This window comes from Globicephala melas, chromosome 12 (assembly GCF_963455315.2).
Source record: "Globicephala melas chromosome 12, mGloMel1.2, whole genome shotgun sequence".
NCBI classification, from domain to species: Eukaryota; Metazoa; Chordata; class Mammalia; order Artiodactyla; family Delphinidae; genus Globicephala; species Globicephala melas.
In genome coordinates this window covers 67,744,214-67,760,091 of record NC_083325.1, presented here as the reverse complement: position 1 = coordinate 67,760,091, position 15,878 = coordinate 67,744,214, and the positions used below count along the sequence as shown (strand labels likewise).

General features: G+C 37.2%; 1 protein-coding gene and 3 non-coding genes across 4 annotated transcripts in view; all 4 read left to right on the top strand.

Moving 5' to 3' along the window:
- Positions 1-15,878, top strand: part of WDR43 (WD repeat domain 43) — a 47,324-nt gene that overhangs the window by 20,126 nt on the left and 11,320 nt on the right. The window contains exons 4-11 of the mRNA XM_030858042.3: positions 214-334; positions 1,102-1,241; positions 5,446-5,548; positions 6,065-6,129; positions 8,041-8,212; positions 9,722-9,808; positions 11,022-11,153; positions 12,465-12,596. Of these exons, the coding sequence (XP_030713902.1) occupies positions 214-334; positions 1,102-1,241; positions 5,446-5,548; positions 6,065-6,129; positions 8,041-8,212; positions 9,722-9,808; positions 11,022-11,153; positions 12,465-12,596 (952 nt within the window). The remainder of the gene's footprint in view (positions 1-213; positions 335-1,101; positions 1,242-5,445; positions 5,549-6,064; positions 6,130-8,040; positions 8,213-9,721; positions 9,809-11,021; positions 11,154-12,464; positions 12,597-15,878) is intronic.
- Positions 731-815, top strand: LOC115854353 (small nucleolar RNA SNORD53/SNORD92). Its single transcript, XR_004039977.1, has one exon. It is a non-coding gene; the product is annotated as a small nucleolar RNA SNORD53/SNORD92 (small nucleolar RNA).
- LOC115854350 (small nucleolar RNA SNORD53/SNORD92) lies at positions 10,321-10,398 on the top strand. Its single transcript, XR_004039974.1, has one exon. It is a non-coding gene; the product is annotated as a small nucleolar RNA SNORD53/SNORD92 (small nucleolar RNA).
- LOC115854352 (small nucleolar RNA SNORD53/SNORD92) lies at positions 11,350-11,425 on the top strand. The gene has a single exon (XR_004039976.2). It is a non-coding gene; the product is annotated as a small nucleolar RNA SNORD53/SNORD92 (small nucleolar RNA).

Sequence of the window (15,878 nt, the reverse complement as noted above, 5' to 3'; positions counted from 1 at the left end):
GGGCTTAGTTGCCCCATGGCATGTGGGATCTTCCTGGACCAGGGCTCGAACCCGTGTCCCCCGCATTGGCAGGCGGATTCTTAACCACTGCGCCACCAGGGAAGCCCCTTGAGTGGTATTTTTAATTCCTAGTTTGCCTTTTGTTTTCTTTTTGCTTTGAGTAAAGTTTCCTCCCCATTCATTGAGATGTTTTTATTTCTCTTCACAATACAGCAAATGGAAAGGTGATAATAGCAGCGTCAGTTCCCTGTGTATCAGCCCAGATGGAAAGATGTTGCTTTCAGCTGGTCGAACAATCAAACTATGGGTTTTGGAGACCAAAGAAGTCTACAGAGTGAGTGAATCAAATTAGTTGTAAGCATAACAGTTGTCTAGAGTAAGTATGGAGAACGGCAGAAGTCCGAGCCAAAGAATATTGTTTTAAGAATACAGATGTGTTATTTTCAAGCATATGAAATAGTACAATTAATAGACAAAAGTAGTCCTCCAAATCTGTTAAATAGATGAGACATGTCCTTTTTGCATGCATTGGAAGAATGAATGTAAATGGAAAATGAAATGAGTGGAATTTGAATTAAGTATCTTACTCTCTTCAATAATAATATAATTATATAATAATGATAGTAATTTTTTATTTCTAGCTTGCATCCAGCATTTGGTATATTACTGTATTTAGCTGTGGAGATTTAGAATTACATTTTGAGTGTGCTCAGGGGTTACTGAACTTTTGGTGCTGTGATGATGCCTCAAAATTGTGGTTTCAACTCACTGAGAGTAACATGAAGACCTACAATTCCTTGGCTGTGTCTGAGCACCCAGGCACCCCTTTTAAAATGGATAAAATGAAGTGAATCTTTAACACAAATATGGAAGAAGTAAAGATTGTGGGGTAGGCTCACGGGAGTTGGAAGGGACGGCTTTAATGTTGAGATTTTTTTGGATGGAGTTTTTTAAAGTGAGAGGAATATAGCACAAATAACCTTAGTAGTCTGGAGCTCTGATTTCAGATGTGTATCATGTATATTGTTTATGATACATATGAACTCTTAATTTTTGTTACTGCTTTACACCCTCTCCTAAATGAGATTTAACTTTCTCTAGCATTTCACGGGACATGCAACGCCGGTTTCATCACTTATGTTCACAACTATCAGACCTCCTAATGAGAGCCAACCCTTTGATGGAATTACAGGTCTTTATTTCTTATCTGGAGCAGTACATGACCGGTTACTTAATGTCTGGTATGTAGTCTTTTGGATTTTGGGAGGTAACATTGCCTTGAAAGAATCGGTCATAGCTTATATGGTTAATGTAAAAGATGAATATGAGATTTGCTTTATTGTATTTAATGTTAGATTTATTTTATATTGACTTGTAATGAGGAATTGAGCCTGCCTAAAAATCAGATGTTTATGAGAAAAATTTAAGAGCATTACGTAATAGAACTTCCTCCATGCTTGTTTAGAGATAGAGTGGGCTGAATATTTTTGTGACTGGGCAATTTAAAAACCTTTTTAAAAAATTTTTTTAGGAAAATCTCTGATTTTGTTGAAAGAGATGACTGTCAGGGTTAGTGCAGTAATGCCTATTTGATGGTTTACTGAGGACCTTAAATTCCTTGGTTGTGTCTGAGAATCCCAGTAGCCTTTCCTTGCAGTGGTTGCTGTCACTAATTCCCTTTGAAGCTACTTTTTTTTTTTTTTTTTTTTTTTTTTTTTTGCGGTACGTGGGCCTCTCACCGTTGTGGCCTCTCCCGCCGCAGAGCACAGGCTCCGGACGCGCAGGCTCAGCGGCCATGGCTCATGGGCCCAGCCGCTCTGCGGCATGTGTGATCTTCCCGGACCGGGGCACGAACCTGCGTCCCCTGCATCAGCAGGCGGACTCTCAACCACTGCGCCACCAGAGAAGCCCTGAAGCTACTTTTGAAAGTAAAAATCTATTTGGTATTGAAGAGCCATCAAAAATTTTTTAAATTTAAGAAATAATAAGAAATTTCTTGGATTTTATAACATCATCTAATGGTGAAATTAACTTTTTTTCTTTTACCTGATGTTCATGGACAGAATACGTAGAGATTTTAAAAATAGAAGTAGTTTCTTATCCTAATGATCAGTTAGTTGAGCATGCTGTTGACCGTATAAAGTTACTGTAAATTTATACCAAATAATACTCAGAAATGATACTCATCAAATATGTATTTCTTAAAGTAGTAGTGTGGGGAAAGGTTCATGTCAGTCTGGAGGTGGACCTCTGTTCACCTCCAGACCATCAGCTTAGTTCCTAATTTTGCCTCTTATAATCAAATTGTGTTGGTTTTCTGTCCTGTGTTTCATTTTTGAGGAGCGCCTATTGGAATATCTTATTTTGGTTCTAGAGGGTTTATCCCTAACATAAGAAATTAGTAATGCCAAAAAAGTTAAAATCGGCCACCCCAATCTCCTGACATTACTGAGGTGCTTCAGTCTTTAATGCCTCACCTCTTTGGCTCCTGAGACTAGGGGTCTCCAGCTCCAAAATTTTTTGTATAGCAGAAAAGTTGATTTCTGCTGTCTTAAGATCCTGAAGATAGTTTGTGTATACCTGAGGCTTCCTAGTAACAGAGGAGTAAACCATAAAAAACAAACAGATTAAAATGCATATTGAAAGGCTGCCCCCAAAGGCCATTCATGAAAACTTTGTTTTATTAGGTAGAGCAAGCCGAGGGTTCCCTTATAATTACCTTTGAAAGACACATTTCTGAAAGAAAATAACATTTGAAGGCTTCTTGCCACTGAATGAAGATTAAAATTAAAAAACAACTGAAAAACCCTTTCATATTACTGCAAGGAGGAAGTACTGTCTCCTGTTGATGTGCTAAAATAGCAGCTTCTGCTGTGTATAGTCGTGTGATAGCAGTGATTTTGAGCATGTATATAGTATGAGTAACTTAATTTTAGAATGAATCTTGTTTTATTACGAAGTTATTATGCATGAAATATTTAGAATTTATCAAATCAACTCTTAATTTTCTTCTAGACACAAAAATACTGAAAGACTGTTTACTGGTAAATGTATAAAGTCTCAGTAGTTAATAAAAAGAAACTGATCTTGAATCATGTTTGTAAGCCACGCTTGTTACTCTGTTACTCAGTCTTTATTTTAATTTTTAAAATTTGTGCCCAGATTTTTTAAACAGCTTCACTGAGGTATAATTGACATAATAAATTATATGTACTTAAAGCAAAAGCATAATTAAGTTTTTACATATGTATACAAATGTGAGATTATTACCACAATCAAGACAGTGGCCACCTGCATTGCTCCCAAGAGTTTCCTCGTATCCCTTTGTAATCCCCCTCCCCACCTCAGTCTACAGGCTTGTTGACATGTTTGGCATATTACAGATAAAGTTGTTAAGGACACTTGTGTACAAGTCTTTTTACAGACATATGATTCATTTTTCTTGGGTAACTACCTAGGAGTATAATGGCTGCATCTTACGATAGGTGTATATTTAACTTTTTAAAAAACTGCCAGGGGCTTCCCTGATGGTGCAGTGGTTAAGACTCCGCCTGCCAACGCAGGGGACATGGGTTTGAACCCTGGTCCAGGAAGATCCCACATGCTGTGGAGCGACTAAGCCCACATGCCACAACTACTGAGCCAAAAATAAATAAATAAGAATAAAAAAAAAAAACTGCCAAATTTTTTCCAGAGTGGTTGTACCATTTTACCTTCCCACCAGCTGTGCGTAAGAGTGCTAATTCCTTCACATCTTCACCAGCACTTTATATGGTCATTTAATTTCAACCATTCTGATAAGTGTGTAGTGGTATCTCAGTGCGGTTTTAAGTTGCATTTTCCTAATTACTATTGATGTTGAGAATCTTTTAAGTACTTATTTGCTATCTGGATATGTTCCTTGACAAAGTGTGTGTTCAAATATTTTGGCCTATTTTCTGCTGGGTTGTTTGTATTCTCACTGAGTTTTGAGAGTTCTGTGTATGTTCTGAATATAAATAATTAGGTATATGCTTTACAAATATTTTCTCCTAGTCTGTGGCTTGTGTTTTTTTTTTTTTGAAACGAAGCAGTTTTTAATTTTGATGAAGTACAGATCATGTTTTGAAGTCTTTGTTTAACCCAAGGTCACAAAAGTGTTCTCCTGGAAGTTTTTTAGTTTTAGGTCCTGTGTTTATTTGGTTCTGTGATCTGTTTTGAGTTAATTCGTGTATATGGTTCAAGGAACGGATTGGGGTTCATGGGTTTGTTTTTGTTTTTTGGATATCCAGTGGTCCCAGTACTCCCAGTACTATCTCCAGTGAATTGGTGCTGCATATATACACGTTGAGTCAATTGCCTGCTATTTGCAGTAGTTATGTTGTATGAAGTCCTCAGGAGCACTGATTCAGTGATACTGAACTCTTACTCCTTGGGGAAACACCAGGGTTTGGTTTCTGCAAGCCTCTGGTTATAACATTTTTGTCATCTAATTAATACATAACCTTGTTTTATGTGTATTTCTGTTTAAAGATACCTTAGTTTATTTATATACATACACACACGTAGCTGATTAACTTACGTCAGAACAGAGTTTATCGAACTTAAACATTTTCTCCATAAGCATATCACAGCCTTTTTACTCTTAGGGACACTAGACCGCACGTCAGCGTTATACTTGGGGGCCATTTTAAATAGTGAAATCACCAACCAAAAGCATAAAAGCAAAAAGTGTGGCACTAAATAGGCTGGAAAAAGAATACTTAGTATGAAAGCTGAAGTAAAAAGGCAGAGCATAGCCTTGTTAAACCTCATGAGCATTGGGCTGCTCATATGCCTCACTGCTCTATGTATACCTGTTAAAGACCATGAAATCACCACAAATAGTGATTTCGGGGTCTACAAATCAATTTTAGCAAGTAGGCAGATTCTCAAAGAATCAGCCAATAGTGAGGATCATTTATCTATCTATCTATTTATCTATTTCTGGACTCTGTTTTCTGAGTATTGCTGTGATAATCCTCCTCAAATTAATCTATAGATTCAAAGTGAATCCAGTCAAAATCCCAGCAATCTGATTTTAAAATTCAGTTGGAAATGCAAAGCACATAGAATAGCCAAATGACTTTGAAAAAGAAGTTGGAAAACTCACTTCAAAACTTGCAAAGCTGCAGTGATCCAGACAGTTGGCATTGCCATCAAGATAGACAAATAGGTTAATGGAAAAGAACGTTGCTCATTGTTTAAGTCTGCCACAAATGCATTCGTGCTTTCTCTTTTCCCATATAACCATGTCACATGGTAGTGACACAAATGCTTCCCTTATTTTGATCTTTAATTACCTTATTTAGCTTTCAAAAGATGAAAATGCTGTTGGGAGCTGATTGCTGTAACTCCCTTTAGGTGTTTGCCTTTTTTTTTTTTTTTTAAATGTCTCATTATCTAATCATCGGTTTTGTTATCTAGGCAGGTCCGTTCAGAAAACAAAGAGAAGAATGCAGTGATGTCTTTTACAGTTACAGACGAACCTGTCTATATTGACTTGACTTTGTCAGAAAATAAAGAAGAGGTAAATAGCTTGTTTCTTAGAGAATTTGTTTTTGGACTTCACAAATACTATTTTTTAAAATCAGGGTTTTGATGATTCGATGATTCAGGAAAGAGAGAACAAAATAAAAATCTTAGACTATTCGAAGTAATCATTGGATTCTGTATTGAGTGCTCATGAGGGGAGAGGACAGGGCGCAGTGGCGTTTTCAGTAATCCTGACATGTGGGCCTGCCGGTTGGTTCCCTGTTGTCAGCCAGTGCACTTGGTTGTTGACTTAGCTCCTCTAACTTCCATGCTGCGTTCTCATGGACTGTGCTGTCTTCTTAGCCTAAACTTTTATTTATAGGCTTGACAACAACTACTTGAATTGTTATTTTGGTGGCAGTGATTATTTTTAAATACAAGAGTTGAACATCCTTACTGTTTTGATTTATCTCTTGTTATTTGAAGGGTGGAGAGGGTAGTTGGATTTTCATAAGTAATTATTAGAGTAGACCGAAGTATATTACCTATTAATGTTACATTTTTCTTTTAGCCTGTCAAGTTAGCTGTTGTTTGCAGAGATGGTCAAGTTCATCTTTTTGAACACATATTAAATGGGTAAGTAAGAAGTTTCTCAAGTCAGAAATTTATTTTCCTTCCCTGACTTGCTACTTATTTATACTCCCACCTCAATATTCTTTGCTTTATGTTACTTTTCATTTAGATTGTTCTGAAAGCCTTCTTAATTCTTTGTCCATATGACTACATACATTCCCAGTGAGAACTCAAGTTTTATTTTAAAAGAAATTGGTTCAGTAGGAAAGCTTTGCTTGTGAACTTTGGTGAAGCCTTAATTTCTAACTTTGATAGTGTCACACATTTGTCACACATTTGTGTATCAGTGAATGCTTGTGTTTTGTTGGACAGAGGGGAGTTGCTGATATGATGTGTAGTAGTCATAGACCAGGGGTCAGTAAATTATGGCCTGCAGGCCACATCCAGTAAAGACCACATGTACCCCACCCTGCCCCCCAAACAAAAATATTTACTATCTGGCCCTTTATAGAAAAGTTTGCCAACTCTTGCATGTGCTATAAACATGGTCTGAGACTCAGTCATGTGCAGAATTATGTTAAACTTTAAAATGGTTTCAACTTTTTATTGTCAGTTGGTGCTCTTCCTTTTACAGTTCTATATAGGGATTATGAAAGTAATATACACTTATTTTAAAACATTCAGGATGCATAGACAATTGATTATAAAACTCAAGTCTCCCTCCATTGAGTTCCACTCCCTAGAGGTAACTTAACATTTTGATGTGTAGCACTTGAGGCCTTTATTTATATAGTCATATGTATGCATGGAATGTATAGTTGAGGGCCCAGAAGTGGTGGGCCATGGTAAGGGCTTGGGCATTTCTCTTTGGGCAGTAGTAAGCTGTTGAAGGATTTTAAACTGAGGATTGATGAGGTTTGATCTAAGTTTTAAGACATTAAGTTTTAAGTCGTTCTATCTGATGTGAAGAGAATAGACCACAGAAGGGTAAAGCCCAAAGCAGAGGCCAAAAATCCTGGATAGAGATGGATGTGGAGTTGGGAAACTAGGAAGAGTGAGTTGGAAAGATAGTGGGGTGCTTACAGTTGGGATTATGGAGGGTGTGTACTTAGTGGTGATAAGATGTCTGTGGTGTGAGGAGCGTGTGGCTAAGGTACAGGGAAGGACAAGGTTGATAGAGGTAGAAGGCTAAAGGAACTGAGAGGGCAGGGTGTCAGAAGGATCGTCAGACTGCATGCTGTATATGGAAATCACTAAGAAAGGGATTCCTCAGTGGAATTGTTGGACAGAGTGACAGCCACTCACATCTTTAAGAGATGCTGAGTGACCCAGAGGCCATTGGATGACGGCAGGAGGGGAATGTAGCTGGTAGCTGGTGACGGCAATTTCAAAGGTTTTGGAGGTGGTGGAGGGAGAGACTACTTGTCTTGAAGTGTTAGTGAAGAACAAGAAGCGTACTTGAATCATTGCCAAGGGTCGTGGCACTAAGGGTGTGGGGAAGGCTGCCGAGGCAAGCAAGGTGAGGAGAGCTCTTAGAGAAGTTGAGGATCTAATATTGTTTATATTTTGCTGATCATTTTGCTCCTGGAACTCTGATGCAGAGGTCATGGTGAGGATTCAGGGGTTGGAAGCAATTAGAGATGGGGCTGATTAGAGTAGGGCAAGAACAGAGCCATTTGGGGCTGAAGCTCAGGGTGGTGAGAGAGCACTTGGGAGCTTGGGGCCATTTGTAAGGGTTGACAGAGTGGGATAGAAGAGCAGCTGTGCCTCAAGGCAGGGTTTGGTGGTGAGGTCTTGAATGTTGGCAGGGTGGGGATAGATGAAGTCTTGACAGGAACACTAGTGCTCTGGGACACTGGTCACTCCTGATGATGTGGAGGCCGTGGGAGGGTCACATTTCGTGACACCAACTTCAAAGAATTAGTGTGAGATGCTATTTTCACATTTTCTAATCTCATTTTTTTCCATTCCCAGATACTGCAAAAAGCCTTTGACTTCAAACTGCACAATTCAGATAGCAACGCCTGGGAAAGGCAAGAAATCAACACCAAAACCCGTCCCTATTCTAGCAGCTGGTTTCTGCTCCGACAAAATGTCATTGTTGCTCGTATATGGCAGTTGGTTTCAGCCCACCATTGAGCGAGTGGTACGTAGCTGCTCCTCTGGAGTAAAGCAGTGCAACATCAACATGTCTGTGGAAGAGAATGATTTAAAAATGATATATTGGTCTGCTTATTGGAATACTTAAGAAGATGTCATATGTTTCCACTTAACTGAAGGACTTTTCAGTGGATGGTTTATTTTAACTTGTGAGAACTCTGTTTATAGTTGGTCCTTGAACAACACAGTTTTGAACTGTGTGGGTCCACTTATGCATGGATTTTTTCCAATAGTAAATACTACAGTACCTCACCATCCAAGGTTGTTGAAACCACAGATGCGGAACTATGGATACGTTATAACTATGAACAAGTTATAAGTGGATTTTTGACTGCACAGAGGGTCGGCGCCCCTAACCCCTGCATCGTTCAAGGGTCAACTATGTAATTTTACTTAACCCAGTATATCCAAAATATCGTTTTAATGTTTAGTATAAAACGTTATTTGAGATATTCTGCCCCCCTTCTTCCTTTATTTGGTATTATGTCTTTAAAATCTGGTGTATATTTTTCACTTACAAGCCCATCTCAGTTTGGACTAGCCACATTTCAGGTGCTCAGTAGCCACAGGTAAATCTTAATAAGAGATCCTGTAGTAATAGCATGCATTGAGTATTCTAAGTGGAAATGTAATGGGTGGGGCAGTGGTTTAGGTTTTTTGATTACAGAAGTTTCTTTGGAGACTTTTGGTGAGTTACTATGAGCATGTCCAATAGGTGAGAGACTATGAGAGGAATATCTCTTGCTTAAGCAATCTCTTGTTGAGTCTATTTAAAAATACTTCTTACTTTAAAAAAATGTAATACATGGTTATGGTGTGACAAAAAAGGGAGAGAAGTCTTAAACTGTAAACATACGTCTCCTTGCCATACGTGGATCTCATAACCTCACTCTCCAGATGCAGCCTGTTTCCTGTGTGCTTTGTGTCTTTCCAGATATTGATTAGGTGGGTATAGAGAATTACCTATAACTTTAAAGCCTTGTAGGTACATATGTACTTTGCTGCATCTCACTTCCCCTCCTGTTTAATACCATATCAGGACATAGAGATTCACCTTAGAGCATTTTATTAATCAGCATTGCTTGTCTTTGACTAGCTTGTGGAAGGATAGCAGTAGGAAATTTAGGGTAGGATCAGTCTTTTTTAGGATAGATTATAAGATGATGAGCTAATAATGTTTTCTTTAAAATCTGTTACGTTTTAAATGTCAGTCTTTTAAAACTGCGTATGTGAAAGATTTGAGCAGTACATAACTGAAGAAAGTAAACATTATGCCTGGTATCTTCAGAGTTTACCCATTTTCCTCATATGGCATCAATCTGAATGGTGATCAGTCTGAGTGACCAGGAGTTTTCTGTGGAAGCCTTCTATACTTTTTTGTATTTTTATAAAAATGCATTTCTTTTTCACTTTATTCTTACTCTCAGTTACTTTGTTTGACACTTTTTTTTTTTTACCTTCCACCCCCTTTCCCTCTTTAAAATTCTATTCCCAGGCTTTAAATTCCAAAGAACCTCATATGTGTTTAGTAAGAGATATTTCAATCTGCTGGGCCCCAAAAGTAGAAACAGCTATAACAAAGGTGAGTGCATTTCATATTAGAAGTTAAGAAAAAAGATATTTGAGTGAATTGAATTGTTATGTAATACTATGTTTAAACTCTTAAAATCCTCTTTATGATCTTGTCTTAACAAATTTTGTGGGATTAGGTTTTAGATATTAAGACTGTAAAACTTTTTTCATTTCTGTGCTCTTGATTTGTTGAACGAATGAGTGAATAGGTGACTAGAAGTTGAAGACCTTGGATTTATTTAATTCTTCCTCCTCTACCCCACCCCCAGTGCAGGATCACTGAGTAAATATCAGTATCAAATTTATCAAATTATTTCATCAATTTATATACTTAAAGGGGCAAAACTTTGTTGAGAGGAATGCTGTATTTCAGGGTGGAATAAAACCTAAATCCATGATGGGGCTGGAATTAAATACCAGATATAAGAACATTATTCTCATGCTTTATTTTGAATGTAATGTGGCATCTACATGGAGACATCATGTGTTTGGCAGTCTAATGAAAAAAAGGAAAGCCAAGACATGCTATGATGACATTCAAATGGTTTCGCTTCTGGCTGAGTTTCAGAGATGACACCTTTCTCTTGGCTGTCTGAGCATTTCTGGCAAAGATCAATTATTGGAGGTAGTCATAAAATGTACAGCTTCACTCTTTAACGTTTTTTTAAAATTATTTATTTATTTTTGGTTGCTTTGGGTTTTTGTTGCTGCGCGTGGGCTTTCTCTAGTTGCGTCGAGCGGGGGCTACTCTTCGTTGCAGTGCGCGGGCTTCTCATTGTGGTGGCTTCCCTTGTTGCGGAGCACGGGCTTCAGTCGTTGTGGCACGTGGGCTCAGTAGTTGTGGCTTGTGGGCTCTAGAGCTCAGGCTCAGTAGTTGTGGCACATGGGCTTAGTTTCTCTGCAGCATGTGGGATCTTCCCGGACCAGGGATCGAACCCCTGTCCCCTGAATTTTTAAGTCAGTGTGTCATTGCGTGATCTGTAGATTTTGTTTTTCTTGGTTCTTACTCTTACATGTTGCAGGCTTTAAAACAATGTTCAGATTATACTTAAATGCCAGTATTCAATTAAAATATATCTTTAATTCATATCCTATTGAGTTAGTTACATTAAGTTTTTCAGTAGGAAAACCTTTTAAAAGCTGTTAGTTTTCTCATTGGGGATAAATCTTGCAAAGAGTAAGACAGTTTCCTTTGTCACACCCCTACTATTCCTGTTTAACAGGTGAGAACACCAGTGATGAATTCTGAAGCAAAAGTTCTGGTGCCTGGGATACCTGGTCATCATGCAGCTATCAAGCCTGCTCCTCCACAGACTGAGGAAATAGAGAGCAAGAGGAAATTAGGGGAAAAGGAGGTAATCCACTCATTCTGACCATTTTTGAGTTTGAAATTTAAGATTACTTGGGAGATTCTAAGAATTATATTGGATGGAGCCAAAGCTGAAACTTCAGAAAATGGAGAGGACAAAACTCTTATTAACTGAAGAGGGTGCTCTTCTGGCCATTTGGTCATTGTTAGCTGGATAAGGTAATTGTAGATTAAGCCAGGACTTGCTGTGATGATTTTCATTGGGTTTTGCATGTTGCTGAGTTCCAGTGATGCCTTGTCTCTTGGCTGTCAGAGCATTCCTGGCTGGTTTAATGCTAGTTAGCCTTTAAAAGTGATCGTCATTATAACCTCTTAAAGTGCTTATAAATTTCATTTTTTCTCAACTCTTAAAACCCTCTTGTGATTACTGTACTTGTCTGTGAAAAATCCTCTTTTTGGTCTTCCATTCACTTGTCACTCTTGTCTAAGTAATCTAGAATTTTAACTGTTTTATCATTAGAGAAAGAGTGTTTCTTTACCTGATTTTAAATGTCTTGCTTTATTGGGGGTGGGGGGTTGGGGAATAACATTGCTGTTCTTAAAAATTGTTTCTCAATAACATGATATCTGATTTAAAAATAAGGTGTCAACTTCCTCTAGTTTGGCCTAGATCCTACCCTTTAATTTTTTCCTACCTTTTTAGTGTTTTTCATAAAACATAACCCAAACAGGAGGCTTTACCAAAGCCTCTCTGTTTGCTTTGGTAGTAATAGAACGTTCGTATTTTGATTGAGCTTCCAAGGGGCTGGCAGAACGTAGTTGTTAGATTTGCTTTCATAAGGGATTAGTTATGTACAAGTGAGTTTTTGTATAGCAAACAAACAGAAAAATAGGAAGACATCTTAGAAATTTTGGGGGGAACGTAACTGTCTTTATGGTCTTTTGATAATATTTGTTAGCAAAAGATCCGAGGTTGATGGCAAGGGATAATTACAGAAGGGGAAGCTTTTGTGATTATAGGTCTTTTCTTGTGCTTTAGTAATCAGTTGCCTGATCCTTGTCTTTTTTGAATCTTCATATAGAGGGGATTTTATGAATTACATTTTCAAATCATGGTTTTCATTTTTTTTCACTGGAGTCTGGAAACTTGGATTGCAGGTATTACACTTGTCTACGACATTGGCCTTATGGTGATGAGATTCTATTGGAATGAGGAAGAGCGTCTTTGTGTTTTTCAGTGTTGAGGTGTGAATCAGTCAGTGGCTTTTGTCTTCTGAGACATAAGCACAAAGTAATTTGACCAAACTGCTTTAGGTGTTGTCTCATATAACATTAATTGGTCATTTCTGTTCTGTAGGTTAGCATTGAAGAACGCCTGGGAGCACTGGATATAGATGCGAAAAAAGAAAAGGACACCCTTCCACAGACAAACAGTTTTCCAGTTCTCCTCACACAGGGTTTAGAAAGTAATGATTTTGAAATGCTAAATGTAAGTATTATAGCAGTTTTTAAATGAATTAAGATGGTTAATTTTTCTTAGAAAGTGATTGACAGCACATTTACAGAATGAATAGTCATGTTATGTAGCTGTCTTGAATTTAATGTTTTGTGAGTTTAGTCAAATATATATCACTTGGTGGCACTATACAGACAGTCACCAACCTACAAAGGGATTGTATTAAATTATTTTGAACCTGGAATGCATTTTCTCATAGAAATATTGTTGTGAATTGTTACTAGGCTCTTAGGCTTTAGTTCACAAAAGCCTTTATAAACATTGTGTAGCTGAATTATAATACTCAGCATTCTAGATCACAATTTATATTTTTTTCTGTAGGAAAATGCGTTCCTGAGTTTTTACTCTGGATTCCAGAAACTTAATTCCCCCTGGCCGTGAGAGGGGGCGGTGAGGTGGAACCTTGGCAATGGATAGGAGGTTTGGGGGAAAAATTCAAGAGGGTTGGGGGTATATAAAAGGGAGGCACTTACGATTTCTGTGTTTGTAAGTTGGTGACTGCTTGTACGATGTTGCTTAATTTAGTCCTCTTAAATTCCAGAATTTGAAAGTGGTCTGTAGAGAAAATTTAAGTGTAAAAAATTGGACTTAAGCACTGCGTGATCAGATTAAAGCAGTTTATATTTGCTAAGTGCATTTATTCCTAGTGACTCGTAGTGATATTATGGTGCCACTTAGTGTAGATGTGACTTTAATATGCAGCCTATGAATAAGGTCTCTCTGACTTGTATTTTGATCTAAATGGGAATATCTTATATTTGTGTTTAAGGGGATTTTGCAAAACAGCAGGGGGGGACCAGGCATATCTAAAAACCTGAACTTACCTTTAAAATAGTTTGTGAGTGTATGTATTTTGGGAGGTCAATTTTAGTTTAACATGGCATACAAACCTAGGTGAGGATTTGGTGAGAAATAAGCTATAGAAAACAATTGACAGTGTTTTTAAAATATAACTTATCTGCCATCATTGCTTACTTAACTGTGCTTTGAAAACTTCTTCAGTAGTACAAGTGAACCAGTTATTGTTTTGTTTTGTTTCTAAGAAACATTTCAAAACATTTAACAGTACAGTGGGCCACCATGAACCTATCACCCAGTTTCAAAAATTATTAGCACTAGCCAGTCTATCTATTATTGTTTTATCTGTTTGCTCACCCCCTACCCAGGTTACAGTGAAGCAAATTTCAGAACTATTATTTATTTCATCCACAAATATATCCCTGTTCAACTGTAACAATAGAAATTCCTTTAAAAAACATAACCACAATTCATTATCACACCTAAAAAGGTGAACAGTGATTCCTTAAAATCATCAAATATCCAGTTAGTATTTATCTTTCGCTGATTGTCTTGTAAAGTTTTTTTTTCTTTGCTTTCTTCAAAACTGGATCCCAACGAAGTCCACACTATTTGGTGGATTTGCCTTTTCTGTCTTTTGCAATTTGGGGAAGCTAGGTTATTTGCTCTAAAGAGATTTCACATTCTGGATTTTGCCTCCTGCAAATCCATTTTACTGGGTCATTTAACCCAACAAGTATCATTTAATATACTTCTTGTCCATCATATTCCTGTACAATGGTAGTTGGATCTAGAAGCTTGAAGAGATTCAGATTAGAATCATCTGGCACTTCAGATGTGACAGTGTGTGCTTTTGTCAGGTGTCATAGAGTTGTTGGGAGAGTAAAGGAAATGATGTTTGTGAAAGCACTTCTTAAATTGTAAAGAATTGTACGTGTAAGATCTTTTCATTATTCAGGATTTTGAGGTGATACGTCATATTGTTTAAGTAGAAGTCAATAACCTTTAAAAAAAAAAAGAAAGAAAGAAAAACTAGAATATAGGAGTATTCCCATACTGTATTACCTGGGATATCATGCATTCTAAAGAGAAAGAGGCAAGTAAAAAAATAAACCAAATACTTTTTCCCCTGGAAAGTGTGTTCCTCATTTCCAAAGATAACCTTCTGAGGATATGTGAAATATAATAGGAGGTCATTAAAAATAGGAATGAAAGGGGACTTCCCTGGTGGTCCAGTGGGTAAGACTCCGCACTCCCAATACAGGGGACCTGGATTCGATCCTTGGTCAGGCAACTAGATCCCACGTGCATGCTACAACTAAGGAGTCCACATGCCGCAACTAAAAGATCCCGCAACTAAGACCCAGTGCAGCCAAAATAAATATTAAAAAAAAAAAAAGAAAGAAAGAAGAAAGTGAGCAGTGTCAGGTATGCAACATAGGACCAAAGGTGTGGTTAAAAATCCCTGCTGTAGAACACTTGACATTAAAGTTTGTGGCTTTTTAGGAAAGTGGCAATTTGACCTAAAGAAATAGTCTATAGCTTATGCAAAAAAGATAGGCTTAGTCATTTATATAATTCATGGCACCCATAGGAGTTATAGATTTTTAAATATTTTAAAAATTTTATTTAAATTAAGTATTTCTTAGAAGTTCCCATTTACAATAGTACCAAAAAATGCCTAGGTTAAATCTACAAAAGATGTTTCTACCTCTACATTGAAAATTACAAAAATTGGGAGAAATTAACCAAGGCCTATGTTCATGCTTGGAAGATTCAATATTGTTAAGATGAGCAATTCCCCCCAAATTATTCTATGTATCCAATACATTCCCAATTAAATTCCAGCACAGCTACCTTTTAGAAATTCAAAGGACATGAAATAACCAAAGTAATTATAAAATGAAGAGCAAAACTAGGGAGCTTACCCTACCTGATTTCAAGAAAAAGCTGTAGTAATCAAGATAGTTTGGTATTAGTGAAAACATAAATATAGATTAAGGAACAAAAATAGTCCAGAAATAGACCACATGCAATTGGTTTTCAGTAAAGGTGCTTCTAAGTTGAGTCAATTGGGAAAGCAAAGTCTTTTCAACAGTTGCAGTTGAATCAATTGAATATCTATATGGCAAAAAATGCATCTCAACTCTTTCCTCACATCTTACACAAAAGTCTACACAAAAATAGGTCACAGACATAAATGTATAAACCAACCCTCAAAACTTCTAGAAGAAAATAGGAGAAAATGTTATGCAGATTTGCATGGAAAAAGCCTTCTTAGGTTCATCACAAAAAGCATGAAACACTTAAGGAAAAATTGGTCATTTGGATTTAATAAAAATTAAAAACTTTTCTCTTGAAATGACACTGTTAGGAGAATGAAAAGGCAGGCCGCAGCCTGGGGAAAAAAAACCAACTTATACATCAAAGGATTTATATCCAGAATTGATAAAGAAC